This window comes from Haliotis rufescens, unplaced genomic scaffold, assembly GCF_023055435.1.
Source record: "Haliotis rufescens isolate VD_foot unplaced genomic scaffold, xgHalRufe1.0.p SCAF_45, whole genome shotgun sequence".
Lineage (NCBI taxonomy): Eukaryota > Metazoa > Mollusca > Gastropoda > Lepetellida > Haliotidae > Haliotis > Haliotis rufescens.
In genome coordinates, this window is record NW_025964168.1 from 2093237 (window position 1) to 2118816 (window position 25580).

At 42.0% G+C, this 25580-nt stretch overlaps 1 protein-coding gene across 1 annotated transcript in view; it reads right to left on the bottom strand.

The window, feature by feature from the left end:
- Nucleotides 1–25580, bottom strand: part of LOC124145898 — a 43716-nt gene that overhangs the window by 13046 nt on the left and 5090 nt on the right. Inside the window, exons 2-3 of the mRNA XM_046515853.2 lie at nucleotides 4703–4745; nucleotides 597–716 (exon numbers count right to left, since the gene is read on the bottom strand). Coding sequence (XP_046371809.2) covers nucleotides 597–716; nucleotides 4703–4745 — 163 coding nt within the window. The remainder of the gene's footprint in view (nucleotides 1–596; nucleotides 717–4702; nucleotides 4746–25580) is intronic.

Consider the following 25580-nt stretch of genomic DNA (forward strand, 5'->3'; position numbering starts at 1 on the left):
ATACTTAAAGCCGTCATAGTAAAAGAACACAACAGCTAACACTTACAGTGAAGCATGAATAATCAACGTCGTACAAAAAGGGGGTAGGGGGGAGGGCACGGGTGGCCCAGTCGTCTAAGGCGCCGCGATTCGCTGTGCAGAGTTGCGTCCCTTGGGCACGCCAGAAACCTATGATTGTGGGTTCGAATCCCGGTTCGACCCGATTATGTTTCTAGGTTTGACAGCACCATACCCGTGCTCGTGGGTTTCACCGAAGTGGTAAACGACCGAGACCTGCATCACTTCGGGCTTTCCTCCCACATTAAGCTGACACGCCGTGATATAACTGGAATACTGTTAAATGCGGCGTTAAACCCAACTCACTCACTCACTCGTACAAAAAGCCTCCTAATTTCCATATCTTTCATGTGATAATGAAAATAAGAACTGAGTAAAAACGAAAGCTGCATATTCATCTGAGGAAACGGTTCATAGTACCAGGCCACCTGGTGATAAAGATAGGTGGAGATCATATATTTAACACCGGCGGGGTTATATAATCCACAATGCCGAGAGTGTTGAAAATGAGAACGTAAAAACGAAACATTCACAGATACCTGGCTCCCTGTCACGTGTTAAGATGATCTCCACGAAGCTCTTTTTCTGTTGAACTGTGAGATGTTTTTTGGAGGCAATGTTTGACGGCCACCTCGGCGGCTTGGCTAAGTGATGACACGCTGGAAAACAAATAACATCAGGTACAGTGGAACCCCCGTAAGCCGGTACCCTCTACACTGAAATCTCCCGGGTTGCCAAATTTCGAGATAAACGGAGCATGTACGAAGCGTGTGCTTTTGTATGCTTTTAACATTAATCGCGTTTCGGACTATGGGGGTTTAACTTTATACACTGTCGGTTTTTTACACCTGAGTATTTCGGTGTTCCGGTAATGGCCTTTTAAAGCCTAGATACCCGGGAGGTTTGCAGATAGGAATATAGGCCCATAGGCCCAGGCAGCCCATTCGTACTGTAAGAGGCGACAAATGGATCAGATTTTCAGGCTCGCTGACTTTGTTAATGCATGTCATCGTATCACAATGGCGTGGATCGATGCACATGATGTCACTCGCAAGTTTGTCTGGACCAAACTCGATAATGTACAAGTTGCCGGCATATATCTGGAATATTGCTGAGTGTGGCGTTAAACAACAAATAAACAAACAACAGAACAAAGACGAGCATGTGTAGTGGTTTGTTTACCGCACAGCCCCATGCTGGTATTGTCGTGGAGGAATGGTTGAGCTGGATCGAAGGGTTTGACATCCTGCCTTCAGGGGAAATATATATAGTCGTCTAATGTGCCGAAATTTCCTTCTGCTGAGTAGCGTCCCTTAGGCATGCCAGGAACCTGTGAACCTATGATCCTAGATTCGCGCTGATTATGTTTCGAGGTTTGTCAGCACCATGCCCGTGAGAAACGTCTAATGCCTGCATCACTTTGCCTGTTTTCCGACCACTCAATCTGAAAGCGGCGCTAAATCCAACTCACTCTCTCCTCAATGAAGAAAACCCCAAACGAAATTAAGCAGTCCCTGTGTACCGAATTTGACGTGCTGAAATCGAGCGAACATAAAGTGAGTGAGTGGGTTTGCTTTAACGCCGCTTTGAACAGTATTCAGGTTTTATCACGACGCGTCTGCTTAACGTGGGAGGAAAGCCCGAAGTGATGCAGGTCTCAGACGTTTACAACTTTGGTGAAATCAACGAGCATGGGTATGTTGCTGACAAACCTAGAAACATAATCGGGGCGAACCGGGATTCAAACCCACATTCATAGGTTTCTGGCGTGCCCAAGGGACGCAACTCTGCACAGCGAATTGCGGTGAATTATATGACAGGGCCCCCGTGCCTCCAAATTACAGACTAACATAAATGCAAAGCGAATTCACAAACAAGTACAACTCTTTCTAATATTCATTTGTCCGCCTCCGTGGTCTAATGGTAGAGCTTCTGCCCGGAGATGGGAAGGTCGGGGGGTCGATCCCCCGCCGCATCATACCAAAATATGTTAAAAGATGGTACTTGTTGTTACCCTGGCACTCGGCATTACAGGGCTAAAAGAGGGAATGGTTGGCTCGGAGTCCGTATAGTGTGTCCGGGTATGCTGTGAGTGGGGTATTCATGTTAAACTGCAGCACGGTATCTCAGTGGGCTAGCACTATAAAATCGGCATTAGTCCGGACAAGTTCAAGACACAGGCACATACTCACACAGACACACACAGACGCGTGCATGCTCGTCGTTATATAGGTGCAATAATCGCGACGTAAAACCCCATTTCACCTCATCTCACCTTATCTTCATTCTCAAATATCAAACAGAAATAATTATTCACCAACTATATACAACACACATCCGAGTAACAGAAATAATAGTTAATGAGGCGACTAACGGGATCGGGTGGTCAGGCTCGCTGACTTGGCTGATACATGTCATTAATCCCAAATGCGTGGATCGATGCTAATGATGTCACTGGATTGTCTGGTACAGATTATTTACAGACCCCCGTCATATAGCTGGAATATTGCTGAGTGCGGCGTTAAACAACAAACTGTTTGCTATGATGCACAAGTGTATATAACTGTGCTTAAATAAGTTGTGAGCTGAAGTATCCTCATTCATTTTCTAAAGTACGTGAGAATGGTTTTAAACAGCTTTTGGCAACATTGGGCGTCTCACATTGCACCCTATACAGCTAACAGGGAATGGAACCCATGACTTCATCGTGGCGGCCGAACGCGTGAACTACTTGGCTACCCAACAGACCTTGATTTTCTTAAACTTTAATGAGTGAGTGAGAGGGTATGGTTTTACGCCGTTTTCAGCAATATTCCAGCAAAATCACGGCGGGGGACACCAGAAATGGGCTTCACACATTGTACCCATGTCGGGAATCGAACCCGGGTCATCGGCGAGACGATCGAACGCTTTAACCACTAGGCTACCCGACCGCCCCTTCTTAAACTTTAAACTACTGCTGACACAAACTAGGAAGGTTTTATGACTATGGTGGATGGCTATTGGTAGCGAAAGGTACATTTTCAATAGATATACAACCATGAAGGACAATAAGAAATCGGTTTGATAAGCATCAAACTTGCCAGTCATGAGGAAAATACTGGTACTATCTAAATAAACTCTTTGACCCGAACTCCGTTGTCTGTGTTCTCATGAGTGTGTGGTAAACATATTGACCCATCTTCTATCAGGTCACTTTTGCACTTCACTTTTGCAAGGAAGTAATATTGAAACAACAGCCATGGAACATATTTTCCTGGATGTGAAAATTTCCTTATCTTGTTCGTCCAATCAAATGACAGATGACACCCAAAAATGCCTAATATGGAAATTGGGTATGGGGATAATTCAGATAAACGGTAAACATGATATATTAGACAACAAGAGGTCAACTACTGACTTGTCAACAAAGCGGTTATATTTCTCGCAGTTATTGTTTTTGTGTGGTATCAATTGGATTGTGTGTAAATCTCGCCTTTATACAATGTTCCGTGTTTTGTGTAAACACAAAATACCAATAATCTTTGACATCGTAATAAGGATACTGAGTGTACGGCGTAATAGACAGACAGGCAGACAGATATTGTATTTATATCTAGCCTCACATATCTGTATGGAATATTACAAATTATAACAACCAAAACAAGTGTGCCACCCGTTTAGGGTTACAAAAGACAACAAAACAATATATATACATATTATCAAATTCAAATCGTCAACGACCGAGAATAATCAGTCTCGATTATCTGCCGAAAGAATTCTATTGGACGTAAAAGTTGGCGAGCTAAAGCGAGTGAATAGTTCTGGTATCTAACGAGCTATAAAGCGAGTGAATAGTTCTGGTATCTAACGAGCTAAAGCGAGTGAATAGTTCTGGTATATGACGAGCTAAAGCGAGTGAATAGTTCTGGTAGCTGACGAGCTAAAGCGAGTGAATAGTTCTGGTATCTGACGAGCTGAAGCGAGTGAATTTCTCTGGTATCTGACGAGCCAAAGCGAGTGAATAGTTCTGGTAGCTGACGAGCTAAAGCGAGTGAATAGTTCTGGTATCTGACGAGCTAAAGCGAGTGAATAGTTCTGGTATCTGACGAGCCAAAGCGAGTGAATAGTTCTGGTATCTGACGAGCTAAAGCGAGTGAATTTCTCTGGTATCTGACGAGCCAAAGCGAGTGAATAGTTCTGGTATCTAACGAGCTAAAGCGAGTCAGATACAGGACTATTCACGATGACTCATTCACGAATTCACGAGTGTATGTAAGCGTGCGTGAGTGTGCGTGTGTACATATGTATGTGTCTTTTCATCTTTTTAATCAAGGTGCTCGCGTGATTTGATGCACTTCGCGATGTAAGACCCGTTTTATCACAATATAGACCTTGATTATCGATCAGATCGTCATGACTGGGCGCCGCCATTTTGTTAGAAGCAAAGCAAGTGATGGAGAGGTGGAATCTGATTGGTCCACAGGAGAGGCATAGAAGGGACATAACTCATAAAAGCCACTGGTGGCGAAATGCTAGAGCCGGGGAATTCCAGCCTAGTTCGGCAAGGGTTGAAACTGGACTTTTAGAGTCAGTTAACTCCCTTGCCTCGGGAAGATGGCATTCCCTCGATAACAAAGTAACATTAGACTGGAAACATCCCTACCTTTCTTGGGCACCCTTGTAATGGTCTCCACACAAGCGGCATCCTGTAACCAAGAAGGGAAGTCCTGTATAGTCAGTACCACAGTTTAAAAATGAAAGTGGGTAAAAGAAAAGTATTGAGTGAGTGAGTGAGTTAGTGCTGTAACGCTGCTATGAAAATTCTGTTATAATAAGTGATGCAAGGCTAAAGTCGCACATGTGCTTTTCTTTGACGAAACTAGCATGGTTCTGGTGTCGACGGACCAAGGATGATAATCGGAACAAATCTGGGATTAGAACCAACGATTTCAAATTATTATAATAATAATAATAATAATATAATAGAGAATATGAAATACCGCCTATGTGTGTCGTTCTATATGGTCTAGACTTCAATATGTACCGGCCGTCGTGACAGACCTGATATAGTCTGCGGCCTAAAATAATTTCAATCACTCACTCACCTGTGATTGAGTGAGTTAAAATTTAACGTCGCATCGGCATTATTTCAGCCACATAGCGACTACTTCTCTGGAGAAACACAGTATTGTGATACAGTTTCACTTCAGTAATAATGAACAATAGAACTGAATGCTCGATTTTCGCTTGGCAAGTTGGCTTTGTAACCAAAATTACGGAACAAGAATATTGTCTGATAACCGCGAGTGTTCTCCACCTCCAACGTCAGGCCCCAACAATCACGTGATCGCAAAGAGTGATTACACCACAACCACGTGATCACAAAGGGTGATTACAACACATGTTACAGGGCCCATTTCTGGGTCATGTGTTGAAAACATTATATTTTTTTGTTTAAACATATTAACATGATGTTTAAGGTACATGGCTTTCTCTTTAGGTTTTACAAATTTCTGACATGGTTGAGTTTATCGAACTCGTGTTCTTCAGTCAAGCAGAACATTTCTTTTATAATTCAAGCATTAGTTATGTAACAAAAAGCCGATTGTTTTAAAGACCCCTGTGAAAATAATATCATCTGTCGCTAAGTAAAATGGTCCCGTCTATTCTTTAGTTTATTTATTTTGAGTCCCATTAGCACAAGGAGCCGGGCAGCTTGGGAAAAGTCAGCTGTCCAAAGTAACGACATCTGACATACAAGGGTCATTCGTGCCTGACAGTGTCTATTTTAGTTTTGAATTTCAGTATTCTGACACAATACAGTTAGCTGTGTAGCAAGTCAATTCTTTTCATATTTTCATCTTTCAATACAAGCGACAAAAACATAGGTTCAATGTCGCTTTTAGCAGTATTCCAGCTATATCCCAGGGGCATCAGAAATGGGAATCACACATTGTAGCCATGTGGGGAGTGAGTGAGTGAGTATGATTTTACGCCGCTTTTAGCAATATTCCAGCAATATCACGGCGGGGGACACCAGAAATGGGCTTCACACATTGTACCCATGTCGGGAATCGAACCCGGGTCTTCGGCGTGACGAGCGAACGCTTTAACCACTAGGCTACCCGACCGCCCCGTAGCCATGTGGGGGATCAAACCTGAACATAATCATAAGCCAAGGTTAAACTACGAGTCAAATGTACAGTTCCGACAATGTATCCATGAAACACTATCCTATAGTGATAATACCAGCTTATCGCGCAAAATGGCTCTCTGGTGTCCCACGTGATATTTCCGGAGTATTGCTAAAAGCGGCGTAAAACATGTATTTACTCACACACAGACTCAAAACAAGAGTGGTAGACGGGAGAGTTATTGAGTTATCGAGCTTTCCAACGCGGCTTTGAATAGTACTTCTATATATCACTTTGTCGGCTTGAAGTGGGAGGAGTGAGTGAGTGAGTTGGGTTAAACGCGGCTTTGCTATATATCACTGTGTCGGCTTGAAGTGGGAGGAGTGAGTGAGTGAGTGAGTTGGGTTAAACGCGGCTTTGAATAGTACTTCTATATATCACTGTGTCGGCTTGAACTGGGATGATGAGTGAGTGAGTTGGGTTAAACGCGGCTTTGCTATATATCACTGTGTCGGCTTGAAGTGGGAGGAGTGAGTGAGTGAGTGAGTTGGGTTAAACGCGGCTTTGAATAGTACTTCTATATATCACTGTGTCGGCTTGAACTGGGATGATGAGTGAGTGAGTTGGGTTAAACGCGGCTTTGCTATATATCACTGTGTCGGCTTGAAGTGGGAGGAGTGAGTGAGTTGGGTTAAACGCGGCTTTGAATAGTACTTCTATATATCACTGTGTCGGCTTGAAGTGGGAGGAGTGAGTGAGTGAGTTGGGTTAAACGCGGCTTTGCTATATATCACTGTGTCGGCTTGAAGTGGGAGGAGTGAGTGAGTTGGGTTAAACGCGGCTTTGAATAGTACTTCTATATATCACTGTGTCGGCTTGAAGTGGGAGGAGTGAGTGAGTGAGTGAGTTGGGTTAAACGCGGCTTTGAATAGTACTTCTATATATCACTGTGTCGGCTTGAACTGGGATGATGAGTGAGTGAGTGAGTGAGTTGGGTTAAACGCGGCTTTGAATAGTACTTCTATATATCACTGTGTCGGCTTGAAGTGGGAGGAGTGAGTGAGTGAGTTGGGTTAAACGCGGCTTTGCTATATATCACTGTGTCGGCTTGAAGTGGGAGGAGTGAGTGAGTGAGTGAGTTGGGTTAAACGCGGCTTTGAATAGTACTTCTATATATCACTGTGTCGGCTTGAACTGGGATGATGAGTGAGTGAGTGAGTGAGTTGGGTTAAACGCGGCTTTGAATAGTACTTCTATATATCACTGTGTCGGCTTAAAGTGGGATGACGAGTGAGTGAGTGAGTTGGGTTAAACGCGGCTTTGAACAGTACTTCTATATATCACTGTGTCGGCTTGAAGTGGGAGGAGTGAGTGAGTGAGTGAGTTGGGTTAAACGCGGCTTTGAACAGTATTTCAGTGTGTCATCTTTCTTTTGGAGGAAAACCGAATTGAAGTGATGGAAGCGTGAAAAGAACACGGTACATCATGATGCATTAAGGGCCCGTGTGCTTTTTGACAACGGCCAATATAGTTTTAATATATTTTGGCCATATTTAGAATAGAAATTTGATTCAATTAATCAGTTATTATCAATCTCATCAAAATCAGATTTCCTTTCCAGATACGATACCGCGTTACGTGAATATAGGAGGACGCTGCCATAGAAGGTTGCGTCAGGTTCGTGTGTTCTTGAGCCAATAAGATGTCTATATTTTTTTACTACCTCGAATCGGAAATTTAGATCTTACCAAAACAAAACCGCCACAGGACACAAACATAACCTCGACGGTAGGTAGATAGATAGAATGGCGCTCAGAAACGACAGGATATGTAACATATGACACACAAATCAGATATGACTGTCTGAATGCTTAACTCATTTCGAGATTTTAGAAGCTGATCAGAAAGTCCACCTGACACGACCTCCTATGGAGGTGACCTCAGACCTAGCTTCACGAGGAGAGGTATCGATTGTAACGATACTGGCTTTGTATGGACCCAATATGGCAAGGAGTATTTATGCTTAAGTTAACACACATGTCCACAATGGGTCATGCAATACGCTTACTGGGATTCTTTCGCCTATGGTCTCTTCAAAGTATGTAAAAAATATCATTAGGATGTAAATGATCCCGATAAGAATTGCATTCTTTACAGACTGTGTGTTTCCAAGGCTTTTCATGATCGCCCTCGTATGCTTGACGAGGTACGTGACACGGGGAATTGGCCGTCCTAGCAAGTTTAAATGATTTAATGCAAACCTACTTCGTTTGTCTACAAACTGACTCTTTGTGAAGTGTAAAGCTGATCATGATTTACCCAGTACACAGTGTCTTAGTAACATACGACCGCCTCCGTGGTCTCATGGTAGAGCGTCCGCCCGGAGAGAGGAAGGTCCGGGCCACGTCATACCAAAAGACGTTAAAAGATGGTACTTGTTGTTACCCTGTCTGGCGCTCGGCATTAAGGGGCTAAAACAAACACTGGTCAACTCGGAGTCAGTATACTGTGTCTGAGTGGGGTATTCATGTTAAACTGCGGCATGGTATCTCAGTGAGCTAGCACTATAAATCGGCACTAGTACAAGCAGCCACACAAACATACACACGTACATGCACGTCAATATATAAGTGCAATAATCTCGGACGCGACGTTAAACCCCATTTCACCTCACCTCACCTTAGTTACATACAGGGCACGACGTCTTGTCTTAGCGGGGCAATAGCACCGAGACCACTTATACATAGAACAAGCCTACCTCCTTCAGCCAACATACAGCGGTCAAAAACGTCGTACAAATCTGTACTATATGCGATCATAGCTGCGCATGCGTAGCGTTCTTTATTACGGATGTAAATGCAAATGGAGACATGTCTACGCCTCGAAAACTTTTACATGACAAACAAACTACATGTACTCCTAATTTTTTTCATTCGATACCGAGGACCAATTAATGCAATGTCAAATTTCGTCTAATTGCAGCCTACAAGAAAACAGGCCATCCATTGTTAACTCGATTAAGGAGACAAGAGCCCAGTCGCTTCCTTATGGAATACTGTAAGGGACATTCTCGCGATCTCGCGATCTCGCGATCTCGCATTCTCGCGATCTCGACCTTTGGAAACGAGGTAAATATGCCCAAAACACGAGAATGCGAGATCGCGAGACTTTGGCCAAATCTCGCGTTCTCGCGATCTCGCATTCTCGTGTTTTGGGCATATTTACCTCGTTTCCAAAGGTCGAGATCGCGAGAATGCGAGATCGCGAGAATGTCCCTTACTGGATTCCATACTTCCTCTTTAAGGTTCCGTTGGTTGCGGTTAGATCGTCATGATAGGTCATCATGTTTTCTGCCGCAACTAAAGCATTATTCTAATAGTGTAGGAACTACAAATTGGTATTTAACTTTAACTTAACTTTACTTAACTATAATTTTAGTGATTTAAATTTAATTTAAAAAAGAAAGAAAGAAGAAATCATGTTTGCATGAACCCCAGTGACCAACTACAAAGTGACTGATCGAGGAGGCTACATAGGCATGAAGGCTGGGCATTGAAACACTGGTATGCTGGATGTTCTTAGTCTTGACTGAAAGCTGCTTATGACGAAAATTCCTTGATTAACACAACCAGTCACAGCTGACTATAACCCAAGGATCAAAAGAAACTATACCTTTCAGTTGATTTGATCGTGTTTGATTTTCAGTTGAAAATATCTTAGCGATATTTCATGCCAAAAATCAACTGTACTTGCGCTTAATCAGCACTCAAAGAGTACTTCCACATGGTTGTATTCCGTGTAAATATAATTTGAATTTAAAACTTTTCAAAATTAAAACAAATCGTTTTTATACATTTTGAGTATGATGAGTATCCTTAAAAATAAATAAATTTACTGTATTTTGCGGCACACATATCAAACATTTCAAACATGTTGATGAAGTTGCAAATTCATTTCTTACCCGAGTGATGCAGGATAACAATAAATAATAAATGTTTCAGAAAACAATTTGCGTTTGTTAGCCAAAGATTTGGTCATTATTTGTTAGTTTTATTGAAAACGTTTCACCAAATAATGAAGCTATATTTCTGTATATACATCAACGTTATTAGTATGCCTTAAAAGGGGGGCGCGTACCCTGCACCCCTTCAACTCTGCATCCCTGCACCCCCATCTGGATTCGCGTATGTAGGCGACTAACGGGATCGGGTGGTCAGGCTCGCTGACTTGGTTGATGCATGTCATCGTACCACAAAGGAGTGGATCGATGCTCATGATGTCAAACACTGGATTGTCGGATCCAGACTCGATTATTTACTGACCGCCGTCATATAGCTGGAATATTGCTGATTGCGGCGTTAAACAACAACAACAGCAAAGAAACAGCTCTGCCTTAAGGCGACACGCAGGTTATCAGCACCAGTGATAACACCGTACAATGAACATGACTTGATAACCCACTTATCTACCGCCACTATGAGTGTCTGTGAGGTACCCCGATCACAACAGCCGGTAGTTCCGCTTTGATCTGACTTAAAGGAGATAGCACGTGAAGTTGATGGCACAGTGAGACAACATTGATACAGATGATGCAAGCTTTTTTTAGAAATGGTATTTGTTTCACATCGTTGAATGTAAACACATCTTTGGTAATAAAGGTATATTTGGATATGTAGATATCCCCTGACGTTATCGACACAGTAGTTGGGAAATATATGTAAAAATAAAACATCAATGTCAGCAAACAACCAGTCTCGATTAGCCGCAGACACAGCTTCCATTGGGAGTGTGGCAAAATAGCGGTGGACATTATATGAATGGATCATTGAAATTCGGTAGAAATGGGTCTCGGGAAGAGAGGATAGAGAATTAGAACATATGTGCAGGTATCAGCATCACTGCGTTTGTGTATTGGTTGGATGAACTGGATTACTTCAAAACAGAACATCAAAGCAAGTGTTTTTGCAGTGACTTCTTCATATTTACACCGAGTTTTGATAAAAAAAAAAAGGACAGTGTTTTCGTGAGTCCATGATTCAGATTATTATTTTCGCCTGGAAATCATTATTGTTTATCTGAGAAAGGAACAAAAGAAATGTGTCACACGGAATTGTCTTCCATGTACCAGGAGAATTTTACCTTTACTTATTACCTATATGTCAGTGTGTGTGTACACATTGAACAAGTTTAACATTCCAAGATTAATACTAAACTGCCGGGCAAAAGAAAGAATACACTTGAAAGTTGGATCGGGCTAAAGATATTACAAACCTGAAAATATTCGCCGAACTTAAGGTCCAAAAGGGGCGATCGGGTAGCCTAGTGGTTAAAGCGTTCGTTCGTAACGCCGAAGACCCGGGCTCGATTCCTGACATGGGTCCAATGTGTGAAGCCCATTTCTGGTGTCCCCCGCCGTGATATTGCTGGAATATTGCTAAAAGCGGTGTAAAACCATACTCACTCCCCCACTTCCGTCCAAAAACACAACTGTACACGTGTCAAATACATCACCATCTTCTTTGCTTCGCGTTTTGCTACCATCAAACATGGATGTATACTTTTTTAATGAATGCGTAGCCTACTGTTTTAAATGTTATTCCGGTATAGCAAACATATCTTTCATACATGTATTTTGAACCAAAAGATGGATAAGTCATTCACGTGTTTGCACATAACGTCCATTTTTAAATGTTGAAATGCATACATATTAAGCTGACTGCAGTTTCATATATAGTCATCATATACTGGCCAAAAAAAGAAACGCATAGCTGAAATCTGTTTTTCAAACTTGACTGTTATTAAAGATGAAGGCTTGAACTCAATATAAATGTTATTGCTAACTGTGAATATTGACCTTACACTAATTTATTGCACCCGAACACAACATTTGGTGACTTGTCGCAAAAATACAGCATCTTGAAACCCACCTGGGAGAAATTGCATGGAGAAAGAGCTGTAAGCATGCTGCACGTGCAAGTACAGCTACTTAACCTTTATACCGATGGGTATAAAAACTTGTCAGTCCTGCTGCGAATCACTCTCCGATGTTCTGTATACGTGACTCTCATGATGCCAAGACTGAATGAAGACTGTAGAAACAGAGCCATTGGACGTCTGGAAGCTGGAGAAAGTCAGACATCAGTAGCCAGGCACTTTAACGTGAGGCAGAGTACCATTTCTCGTCTGTGGCAGCGCTACAGACTCCACAACTCTACAAGAGATCGACCGAGAAGTGGAAGACCCAGGGTCACAACTGCGGCGCAGGACCGCTTCATCCGGGTGTTGCATCTTCGCAACCGGACAATCAGTGCAGCATACACAGCTAACAATGTTCCTGGTCTTCGTAGAGTCTCAGCGCAAATCATCAGAAATCGTCTAAGACAGCATGGGATACGGCCAATTAGACCGTATACAGCGCCCGTTCTGCGGCAACATCATCGTCGTGCCCGTCTGCAATGGAGCAGAAATGTTCGACCATGGACCCTAGTGCACTGGAGAAGGATATGGTTCAGTGATGAGTCGCGGTTCATGCTGTATCGCCACGATGTAGGATGCGTGTCTACAGACGGAGAAATGAACGCTACACGCGACACTGTAATTCATGAAGTCGACCGATACGGCGGTCGAAGTGTCATGATGTGGGCAGGCATATGCGTGAATGGTTGGACAGATCTGGTGCACGTGCAGGGAAATTTAACTGCTGTACGCTACCGTGATGAAATCCTTCAATGTCACCTTATTCCCGCCATTGACGTCAGAAGAGAGATTTTCCAGCAAGACAACGCAAGACCGCATACTGCACGTGTTACCATGGATTCTCTTGCCCACAACAATGTTACTGTGCTGCCATGGCCCTCCAAATCGCCTGATCTAAACCCCATTGAACATTTGTGGGATCTGCTAGACAGACGTGTACGACGCCGACAGCCTCAACCACAGACGCTTCAACAGCTGAACCATGCATTGCAGGATGAGTGGAGAAGGATTCCACAACGCCAGTTTCGACGACTCATACAGTCCATGCCCAGGCGGTGCAGAGCTGTGATCGATACTCGTGGTGGTAACACCCGGTACTGACTTTGGCACAGTGCCATCACAGACACAGACGTCCCTTAGAACATTAAAAGACTGTTTGTAGTGTAAGAAACATGTGCCTCATCCTGTGTAAAATGTTGTTGTAACTTCATTATTTATTGTGTAATCCTATTTCATTAAACATGTAATGAAACACTGATTATTCTATTATGCGTTTCTTTTTTTGGCCAGTGTATATTGACGTCCATTTATGTGCACCCACAATACAAGACTCGCTCTCTTATCGCTCTAAAATTTGCAACAGCAAATTGAAATTAGGCACAGAGAGTTCTATCATATGCTAAGTAGGATGGAAGTGCATATGTGAACACCCCCGACATCTGTGCTTGCCACACTGAAACAACACGGGGAAGAATGGACAGGTGCTGAAACACGCATGGCCCTTTTTGTACACACGTACATTGCACGAGGTCGAGTCCTGTTCTTACACGCTAGGATTTGAAAACATTAGTCACGGCGTTGGTCAAATATTGTTACATCCAACCATGTTAGTAGGCTCATACAACACCTGGGGCCTCTTCAGCACCGTAATACCACATAGTAGCTAGGAGTGAGTGTGTGTGTGTATGGTTTTACGGGCTTTTAGCAATATTCCAGCCATGTCACGGCGGGGGACACCAGAAAATGGGCCTCACACATTGTACCCATTTGGGGAATCGAACCCGGGTCTTCGGCGTGACGAGCGAACGCCTTAAGTGCTAGGCTACCCGACCGCCCCTGGTTACTGGGATAGAGACAGTTGATTCACAATGGGAAGTGAGCGTGGTGGCAAAAATAAGCTGACAATAAACAAATTCAGGTTAACGGCAACCCTCCAGATCTCCACAGGGGGACCACCATGTCGGCCCAGCCTGATCTTGTTCCCAGGGTTGCATGTGCAGGTATGGCGTTAACTTGAAATTAGTAAACGAAATCAAGATGCAATAAAACGTAATATAAATTATAATTTGAAATAAAGCAGAGTTATTTAGAATTTCGGTTTTTAGCATGACACATGTAAGACAGTAATTTATAATGAAGATTAGGGTGTGAAATATGAAACATAATAGAGATACTTGACGGCATGTGCGACATTTTAATGTGGAGTGTAATATGGGGGCCCTAGAATGTAATATGCTTTTCCGGTCCATGTTGATAATTCTATGTAATTAATAACAGCCGCCCCCGGAAGATAAAACATATTAGCCTCTAAGTGACTTGATATAAGGCAGGTAACACAGTAATATGTCTTCACAGTCCCACAAACTCCCTTTGCTGGAATGTTTACTGTGTAACGGGGTAAACTGTACGTTGTTCAAACCTGAAATGCCCTTGAGCAGTAGTATGTGACCCCCCCCCCCCCCCCCCCTCCCCCCACCACACACACACACACACACATACCTGCACGTCGCCCTTCACCGTATCTAGCGCCTCTCATCCACACGCCCCCCCCCCCCCCCCCCCATCCCCCAACCACTACCACCTACACATCCGTCACCCACCCTGCACGTCTCCCTCCACTGTTTGAGCCACCCCCATCCCCCAACCCCACCCCTTGCATCGACATGCAGCTAGTCTATATGTGGCTCAGAATGTTTATTGTTCACTGTTCAAACACGAGGTCCCAACTCGCTATTAATCTCCCACCGAGGTATTCACACTGTGTTTTCCAGTCATATCTGTACATAGTGATATCAATGCTTGACAGGTGCGTGAGTCCCCGGTCTGGCCTGGAGGGAAAGTAGGTCCCCAGTACACCATGATTGTCGTAAACAATTACTAAGGAGTAGGGTGGTTACAATGCGTGGCCTGATTGTGGGTGTGTCCACGTGCCCCGACGGCGTGGATCGTTGCTCATGCTGTCAACCACTGGTTTACGTGGCTTAGACATGATTATTTACAGATTTTGTGCGAATATTGAAAACTGCGGCGTAAAATAACAATGAAGGCCTGGACATTGCAATAAATTTCATTTTTGAAACTGAGATTGTAACTGTATTGCAAACATGAAATGGTCCTTAAATTGATCTCATCCAGTCATACATTTTAAAGTGCTGAGTTTTTGCCTCATTTTTTATTCCTTTTTGTGGTCTCATGGTCTATCGAGGACAAAGATTATGTGACAAAAAACGTATATCTGGAGAAATTAATTGGGATATCATGTATCATTTAATTGTACAATGTGTGTCACTTTTGAAATAGACTACCTGCAAAATTATCACGAAAGTATAAATGTAGACAATATTTAAAAAATATATTCCTCAATCCAAACAAACAGTTAACAAACTAACGGCTATGTTTCTCACACACGTCATTAATGTATAACATTGTTATAGGAAAATTATATATCTAATATCAGATATTATTTAATTTACAAAGTTGTGTCATTTATGAAATAAACTACCAACAAAATTATTACGAACAGTATAAATGTAGACATTATTTTAAAAAATATTTATTCCTTAATCCAAGCAAACAGTTAACAAACTAACGGCTATGTTTCTCACACACGAGTAATTAATGTATAACATTGTTATAGGAAAATTATCTAATATCTAATATCAGATATTTTTAATTTACAAAGTTGTGTCATTTATGAAATAAACTACCAACAAAATTATTACGATCAGTATAAATGTAGACATTATTTTAAAAATATATATATATTTCTTAATCAAAGCAAACAGTTAACAAACTAACGGCTATGTTTCTCACACACACGTCATTAATGTATAACATTGTTATAGGAAAATTATACGCAGTAAACTACGGTCATAACGAACTCAAATGGACCACTAATTTTAGTTCGTTATAACTGTAATTCGTTATGAAAATATATACAACATCTATACAGCAAATGGCCGGGACCAAAAATTAAGTTCGTAATATCCGTCAGTTCGTTATAAGCGTGTTCGTTATAAACGTATTTTGCTGTATCTAATTGTGTACCCCAAACATACTCATGTTTATGAGATACATGTAGTAGTACGTCTACCAATAATTTACGGTCACCGTCATTCTAAATGACAATCAACATAATAATACGCTTATTGGACAGATTGCATACCAACCCTTTACTTTTGTCACTCACTCTTAAAGACCCTTCAGAGGGTGTATGTATAAGACAATCACCCCATTCCATTCTCGAACCCTTTCTTAGCTATAGCAGCCTGAACTTGTCCTTTGTCTCTTCAGCTCTTCGCCTAAAATCAAGACACTCTAATGTTCCATTACACAATTATTTAACATTTAAATAAAAAATGTATTTAACCTTATACGTAGTCTTCGGTCAATTAAATCAGTGTACTTTCATTTTCCATTCTCATCTCCCTGGGAGGTATACTTGTGCACGTGAACCTTCGGCCACGTGACCTGGATACGGGGTAACATATCTGATATGCCGCCCTGTTTGTGTCTGGTGAGGGTGATTACTTGTCTATATTAGTTTATGGTAGGTAGTAAACATACAAAGTACTGCTTGTTTAAGCTCTTTAAAAATATTGGTTAAATGTTTGTTGTCTCTCTCTTCAAATACTATTTCTATAAATGTAATCAATTATAACCAAAGGAATGATAGATGGTTTTAGAAGAACATTAATATTTTAAACATCAAATGGACAGCGCACAAAAGACAAATTTGACCAAAAAAATATTTTAAAACGATTTTCAGGTCAGAGACAAAATGTTTGTCTACTTGTGGATGTGAAACGGAAACTGGTCTGTAGCTTGAAATATCAACATAATCAACATGTAATTACAAACTTTACACCGGCAAACACACTACATAAACTCAAGGAGCAAAAAAAATATATTGATTTTAAATTGAAAATATCTTAAGTTAGCGATACTTAAAAGATAAAAAATAATTTAAAAAATAGTCACCACCACCACACAAATAATACTTCTGCATGGTTTTATGTTCTTATATATTTTTCATTTAAAACGTTTAATTTTTTTTTAAATATATGTTCGCATAATACACCACTGCTGATGCGTAGATACCCTGCTTCTTTCGGAACAAATTTTCACCATTTTAAGCATGGTGGGGTCATGTGGTTGCAAATTCATTTCTTACCCTAGTCTTCACTGAACCAATTTATTTTTACAGACATTGCCCAGCCACTTTCCTGTTTACAAACTGTTGCAGAAATGAATTATTATTAAATGGACATACTGACATTTACCAACAGTTCAATTACAGAAAAAAAACGAACCGAATATGCTATCGTTTGTCCCTCAGTTTATGTACACGCGTGTTTACAGGGTATTATACTGTACGCGCTTTTATCGCCCTGCTCGGCAAATCAGTTCCGCTGTCTCTTCGTGAAGTTATCTAGTGCAAACCCCCACCACATTAATCCCCGTTATCTTACTCTCGTCACTAGACAATGGATATAACAAAGCAGAAAACTCTGACCCCGACTCTGACCTGACCCTCACTTCAGATCGAGGCTCGAGATATGTGAAGGACAATGTTACATGGCCAGAACTCTCGGTGAGCTCGGTAAACACGTTCATATTTGTCCACACGCAACCTATCTCACATAATAACTCGTAATTTCTTTGTCCTCGTTTTGTTTGTTTGTTGACGTTCTCTTCAATAATTCGTTTCTATGGTCGGGGTGTGATAAATATATCGCTGGTGGTCTAAATATACAACCACTTAATCATTGTTTTTTGTTTCTTGCTTTCTATTTTTTTTATCTAGATGTTTAAAAACACCGTGCACGTAATAGTAATTTTTAGTAACAGAAAAGCAGATTTAATGTTTTCTGGTCGAAGTCATATTTGACACCATCCCAAAATATGTTGTTAAATTGTTTATGTTTCCTTTCAAAGAAGTAAATAAAAGTAAACTGTCTCTTAAAACAAACATCGATCCCTAACGGCATTGCAGCTGCCTACCCGTTTTGGTACGCGGGATTCGGGGTCTATATCCTGGGTATTCTTTCCCCCAAACTATCACTTCGGTAGCACTGCTCTGCGGAGGCTTTCGGTGATCCATTCAAATAATGTTCACCTCTATTGTGCCTGTTACGCCCAGTTTCCACCCTTGCCGAACTAGGCTGCAATTATGGAGTCATGTTTTGGCTGGACGAACGAGTCTATGAATAGTCCAATCAAAATCTCGTAACGAACGAGACATCCGGTTCGTAATCAATGTGGATTTCAACGGACAGATTTCGGTCGACTGCAGGATTTGCAAATCAAACAGCCAACTTTGCGTCGACAGATATTTAACACATTCTTTCATGTTTTTAATCAAGGTGATCTCGTGGGGTAAGACCCGTTATATTACAATATAGATCTTGATTATCGAGCAGATCGTCTTAACTGGGCGCCGCCATTTTGTTTGAAGCAAATGCAAGTAATATGAGAGATGGAAATTGATTAGTTAATAGGAGGAACATAGAAGGGACATGACTCAATAGCCACTGATGGCGCTACGATCGAGACTGGAAATTCTAGCTTACTTCGGCAATGGTGGAAACTGGACTTTTATAGTCAGTTAACTCCCTTGCCTCGGGAAGATAGCTGCTCTCTGGCGTTAAAGTTTTATATCTAAAAACTTGAAAGTTAAAAGGAAGTAGTTGATCGGTACTGATGTTGGTATAAGAAGTCAAGAGGGTTAACTCAAAGAGGTAAAAAACCCGGATGAAGAGATAATATTGCAAACTCAATGTTAAGGTGTTCGCTGTCTTTGACGTCTCATATCTACACCACAATAGTGACGGCACGACATATGGGACTTCAGCACCCCGCGTGTTTATGACTTCCAACCTTCAACTGTCTGTGTATCATCTAACATTAAAACAGATGTGATTTACCACGTACCATTTAAACTATTGAAACACCACGGAGGCCAGGTCTAAATGAGACATCTACAAAAATTGCCACTTGATTTCCTCGCAACTGTGGTTTGATTTACAGTGTAAGAGCGAGCACTCTATCACCCTAGATGGATATGAGACATGCACAATCTGTATACCGTATTAAGTTTATATACCGTACTGTTCAAATGAAAATAATCATAGGGATCTGTAAAGGGATTTGGCATCATTTTTGAATGGATGTTGTTTCCGGATGGGTGTACGTCGTTAAATTTAAACCCACTCACTCACTAAAGGTGGGGTGTTGGTATAGAAGGGTATGTTTAAGGCTGATGGGGTGTTGGTATAGAAGGGTATGTTTAAGGGTGATGGGGTATTGGTTTAGAAGGGTATGTTTAAGGGTGATGGTATAGAAGGGTATGTTTAAGGCTGACGGGGTGTTGGTATAAAAGGGTATGTTTAAGGCTGATGGGGTGTTGGTATAAAGGGTATGTTTAAGGCTGATGGGGTATTGGTATAGAAGGGTATGTTTAAGGCTGATGGGGTATTGGTATAGAAGGGTATGTTTAAGGCTGATGGGGTGTTGGTATAGAAGGGTATGTTTAAGGTTGATGGGGTGTTGGTATAAAAGGGTATGTTTAAGGCTGATGGGGTGTTGGTATAGAAGGGTATGTTTAAGGCTGATGGGGTATTGGTATAGAAGGGTATGTTTAAGGCTGATGGGGTGTTGGTATAGAAGGGTATGTTTAAGGTTGATGGGGTGTTGGTATAAAAGGGTATGTTTAAGGCTGATGGGGTGTTGGTATAGAAGGGTATGTTTAAGGCTGATGGGGTATTGGTATAGAAGGGTATGTTTAAGGCTGATGGGGTGTTGGTATAGAAGGGTATGTTTAAGGCTGATGAGGTGATGGTATAGAAGGGTATGTTTAAGGTTGATGGGGGTGTTGGTATAGAAGGGTATGTTTAAGGCTGACGGGGTATTGGTATAGAAGGGTATGTTTAAGGCTGATGGGGTGTTGGTATAGAAGGGTATGTTTAAGGCTGATGGGGTGTTGGTATAGAAGGGTATGTTTAAGGCTGATGAGGTGATGGTATAGAAGGGTATGTTTAAGGTTGATGGAATGATTGTATAGAAGGGTATGTTTAAGGCTGACGGGGTATTGGTATAGAAGGGTATGTTTAAGGCTGATGGGGTGTTGGTATAAAAAGGTATGTTTAAGGCTGATGGGGTGTTGGTATAGAAGGGTATGTTTAAAGCTGATGAGGTATTGGTATAGAAGGGTATGTTTAAGGCTGACGGGGTGTTGGTATAGAAGGGTACGTTTCAGGCTGACGGGGTATGGGTATAGATGGGTATTTTGATGACAGATGGGGTATTGGCTCAGTTGGGGATAATCAACATGGATATGATCGTGAGGCTGTCTCGTAAAGAGTACTAGGTTCGATTCCTACAGATCACCATGGGAACCATGAACCTGCATCCCTGTCACTGTAACCTCATCTGACCACCGGTCATTAAACAATGGTCTGGCAAACCAAACACACAACCATACTGCAATATAGTGACACATAAAAACAAATCCTAATAATTGATTCAAATCTCTCTCCCCGTGTCCTTTTATAGCTCAACACGAAAGACGCATAAAAGTGCTGTGGGCTCTTGTGACGCTGCAACACTTAATATGCATGAATCACGAACGACTTACCTTACCGCGTAAGCGAGGAGCTTGTATACGCCATGTTTAATGACAGTGTTACTGTTTAACTACTACAGCAACCACCAAGACAATGTGGTAGCCTAGTTGGGCGGTCGGGTAGCCTACAAAAAAAGCGTTCGCTCGTCACGCCGAAGATCCGGGATCGATTCCCGACATGGGTACAATGTGTGAAACCCATTTTTGATGTCCCCTGCTGTGATATTACTGGAATATTGCTAAAAGCGGCGTAAAACAATACTCACTGGTAGCCTAGGAGTTAAAGCGTTCGCCCGTCACGCCGAAGACCTGGATTCGATTCCCACATGGGTACATTGTGTAAAGCCCAATTTTGGTGTCCCCCTTCGTGATATTGCAGGAATATTGCTAAAAGCGGCGTAAAAGAATATTCAGTCATGCAGTCATAAAACACACACCGATAACACTCCTGATATTAGGATAAGACAGACTGGGTTGCACAACTATGTACTCGACGTAAATATGTAAGCTGTAGTTGCTTTTGGTGGGAGACTTAACTGCGATTTAATGGCAAGATTTAGTCAATAACAAATGTGTCTGTTTGTTCAATATCAACAGCCTGTCTTAAATAATTAAAGCTACGATCAACAAACGTATTTTTGTGTACAGTGACAAAAAAAACGAAGTCGAGCCAGTACATGACGCGAAGGACGAGATGTTCAGTGACAGGTTACAGTTCAACCAATTTCTGATATGGAATATACATGGTCGGGGCTGATCGATCGCATTGTGTCGCCCTCAATCGCTATGTGGTATCGTTATGTTGTACTGGCTGTTGATGCCAGAACCGCCAATAGCTCTGTTGTCAGTGTTTTGAATACAGGGAATACATTTGCATGAATGTTTGCAACGTTTATTGCATATATTCCGTGAGGCCAGGTTCACACAGTGCCGATTACGGCTCCCGTTTGAGATCTGACAGCGAAAAGTGAAAAAGTCGGATTACTATCCTCAGTGATCTGGAATGTCCTATCATTGTCGGAACGCAGTCGTATACGTTAGTAACAGAGTCCTGCGGATCGGGAAAGGCCCAGAGAGGTCGGCAAAGCACTACCGACAGTGTGGTGCGTCCCGTAACATTCGGAAAACTTAGCCGATTTTGTCTTGTCGGATTACAATCGTGACTATGTCGTAACAGATTCTGCTGTATCGGATCAAAATCGTAAGAATGCCCTGTGTTGTCTGGACGGTGGCCTGTGGATCGGGACGCTGTCGTGATGAACGGGCATGAATTGTTCATTGCCGTTTCATTTCCAGATTGCGTCCAGATCTTGCCGAATGCGAACCGTCTTTGTCGGTTCAATGTCCGGTCAATGTCTGATCTCTGTCGGATCGCATTCGGGAGAATCGGGACGCTTTCGAGACAGATGCGAAAGATACAAATCGGATCAGATTCGGATTGAGAACGGGAGAATCGGGCCGACTTCGGATGAAAACGGCTGAATCGGCACGCTTCCTGAACAATAACTGATTGTTTGTGAATTTCCCGTTACGAATCACAGGATGTTGATAAGACTTTTGACAAATTTCAATCGGGAATGGTCCTATCAAGGACGGCAGTAGAAATCCTGAATGTGTAACTGAGCTCTAAACAGGACCCGTTAATCCGGACATGAGCTGATCAGTACAAGTAAACATGCAAGGACGTCGTGCGGGTTAACGAGGCTTTCTAGACCTAGCTTAGTCTGTTTTAATACACAGTTTCAAAAGCTATATTGTACTTGTTCCACTGAAAAACAGAAGGATTTGTACAATTGCCAGTTTAATGGTGCATTTCATAGTCATATAAAGTTGTTGAAAAGCCTTGTTTAGTGGCAGTAATATCACCAATGTGGCGCGATTTATTTGAAAAAAGATTCCGTTTCCCAAAATACTGGAAAAAAATCTCTTTTCCCCAGGTTTTTCACTCATAAAATAAACAATTGACTGGAAACGCTGGATGGTCTGAAAAATAATACATTGTGGGTACAAAAACCTGGTTTGGCTGCACAGTTTAGAGAAATAAATTGTATGTTGAGTGAGGGAGCGAGTTTGGTCTCAGGCCGCTTTTATGAATATTCCAGCAATATCACAGCAGACAACACCAGAAATGGGCTTCACACATTGTACCCATGTGGGAATCGAACCCGGGTCTTCGGCGTGACGAGTGAACACTTAAACCGCATTAGGCTGCTCTACCTCCCCTATGTGTTTTGAAGAGCTGACTGATGACATATTCTGTCTCAAATAAAAAACCCGAGTAGATTCTCTGGTTTCCATTATTGGGCGACAATTCCTATAGAATTAACTGTGGTGCTGCTGGTGGTGGTAAAACAACGACTATACGAGTTTATACTGTTTATACTGATACCTTATTAAGAGCTGTATTGATGATCATGCAAGACTGGTTAAATAACGATTTCACACATTAATAAACAATTACGGGTGGATAGAGTCGCAAATAGAACAATGAGGGCTCTAACAGTTCGTGCGCATACAGTTCTAGCTGTGTGCATGTTTACTTTCAATTTACCAACATAGAACAGGTCCGCTATACAACGATGACCCGGACTCTAAAGTGAAATGTTAATATGTTAATTGTAGTAGACTGATATTATTGCCTAACCTGACGAAGGCAAGCTACGCTTGACTGACCGGTATCAAACGCTTCAGTTGTTGTGTTTACAGAATATTTTCCCACACGATTGTGTGATGGGACAGTTCCCACCCAATGATCACAACAAGTATGAACTACCACTGTGTGATCTAGTCCTATTTCCACACTATTGTACATAGCAAAAAGAGCGTGAACCATTTCGTAAGTACTGAAGACGGGTTTTCCCAAGACGCCATTGCTGACTGAGGCCCCTGGTGTGCATGTCGTCAGGACTGACTTACCCTTTTGTGCCTGGGCGCAGATTGGAAGATAATTACAAGAAATGAATACTGTTTGGTGTCTTTTTGCTGCAAAATGCAACACCACAGCAGAGTGAGTTGGGTTTACCCCGCGTTTAGCAATAGTCCCGCCATATGAACACCAGAAACGGGCTTGATATATTGTAGGCATGTAGAGAGTGACGAGCGAACGCTGTGTCTACTAGGCTACCCAACGCCCCACTGCTTGTTGAGTGAGTGAGTGAGTCAACATTATTCCTTCGAGCTATGTCATGATCAGGACAGGGATAGGAAAACAATTACTGATATTGAGTCTGGAAACATTTGAAAGGATATTTGATAAAGGAAGCAATTGAGCGATACTCAAAGGCTGGAAGACCTAGCGTACACGTGACATATATATATATCGATGCTCATGATGTCACTCACTCTATTGCCTTGTCCAGATTCGATTATTTACAGACCGCCGTCATAAAGCTGTAACATTGCTGAGTGCGGCGTTAAACAACAAATAAACACATAAAAAACATACTTATTCTCCACAATGCAAGTACTTTTCGGCAAACAACCACCAGGAAGCACTAGTGGAAGAAAGAACACGCGCGCCAAAAATGCACGGTAGAGTAAGACTCGTTTTGGCATGAGCCCTCGACGACTGACTTTAACAGTCATTGGTTAATGGCGATATTTGAGAGCACAGGCTTAAGATCACGAGGGTTTCTCAAAACGTTTAGAAATATAAGAGTGTTATATTCAAGTCAAGTTAAAGTCTTTTTCAGGGTTCACATCCTCTCTATGACAAGGAGCAAAGTGCATAAAGTGATCTTCCTGAGACTTTAGTTAAATAGTGACTTCAATATTTTAAACGCGAAGACGTGCTACTGTTATGTAAGGGAATTTCTTTCACGAAATGGATCCCGCATGGTATCCCTAATGGTATGATTGTCGTAATACCACCAACCGTCGGTTAGCGTAAAAAATGATCATGACAACACTAGCCTTGATAGACATCTTCTGTGGGAGCAGGACCTGGGTTGTAGCCTAGTGGTTAAAGCGCTAGTTCGTCACGCCGAAGACCCGGGTTCGATTCCCCACATGGGTACAATGTGTGAAGCCCATTTCCGATGTCCCCCGCCGTAATATTGCTGGAATGGTGCTAAAAGCGGCGTAAGAGACACCGACTGATTCACTCACCCACTGTAGAAGCAGCAAGTGCGTGAATCTCTGACCAAGGAAGAGGTCAAATAACAATAACATTTTGGCAGAATGTAAAAGTTTGGTTCATTGTGTGATAGTACACGACTGCGTTGATATAAATCACTCGTTTGTCTGGTCCAGACTTGATTATTTTAAGACTGCCGTCATATAGCTGGAATATTGTGGAGTGCGGCGTTAAACAATAGACAACAACAAAAAAAACTTTAACGAAACTTCAAAGCAAGTGACAAGCACTACTAAAGCCAACAAAAAGATATCCACTATCTCTATATCTATTCTTCCTGGTCAAGATGTTTTTGTCTCAGATAGCACAAGTAAATAACATTGTTTGGAAACACCAACTTCCTGGGTCTATACAAACCTTGACAACACACACTGTGCCCTCGATATTGTCGTCATGAGTGAACTGGCGGGCTACAGGTCCAAACTACGAACTACTTTTCATTTCTACAGAGCTTGTTGGACGCAGAACAATCAAAAGTTGAGGGTTGGGGAGTTGGGGTTGGGGTTGGGGGTTTAGACAGCGCCGAGAAGCTGAACAATTGCTGGGGCCTACAAGTAGCGCAAGCTCTTCTGCAGGGAATAGCGTAAACAAAAAAGTGAAACCTGGAAGCGACATGGCCGTGACAAAAATCACTTATAATAATCTGAATCAGATGCCTCAAATTTCAGTTCTT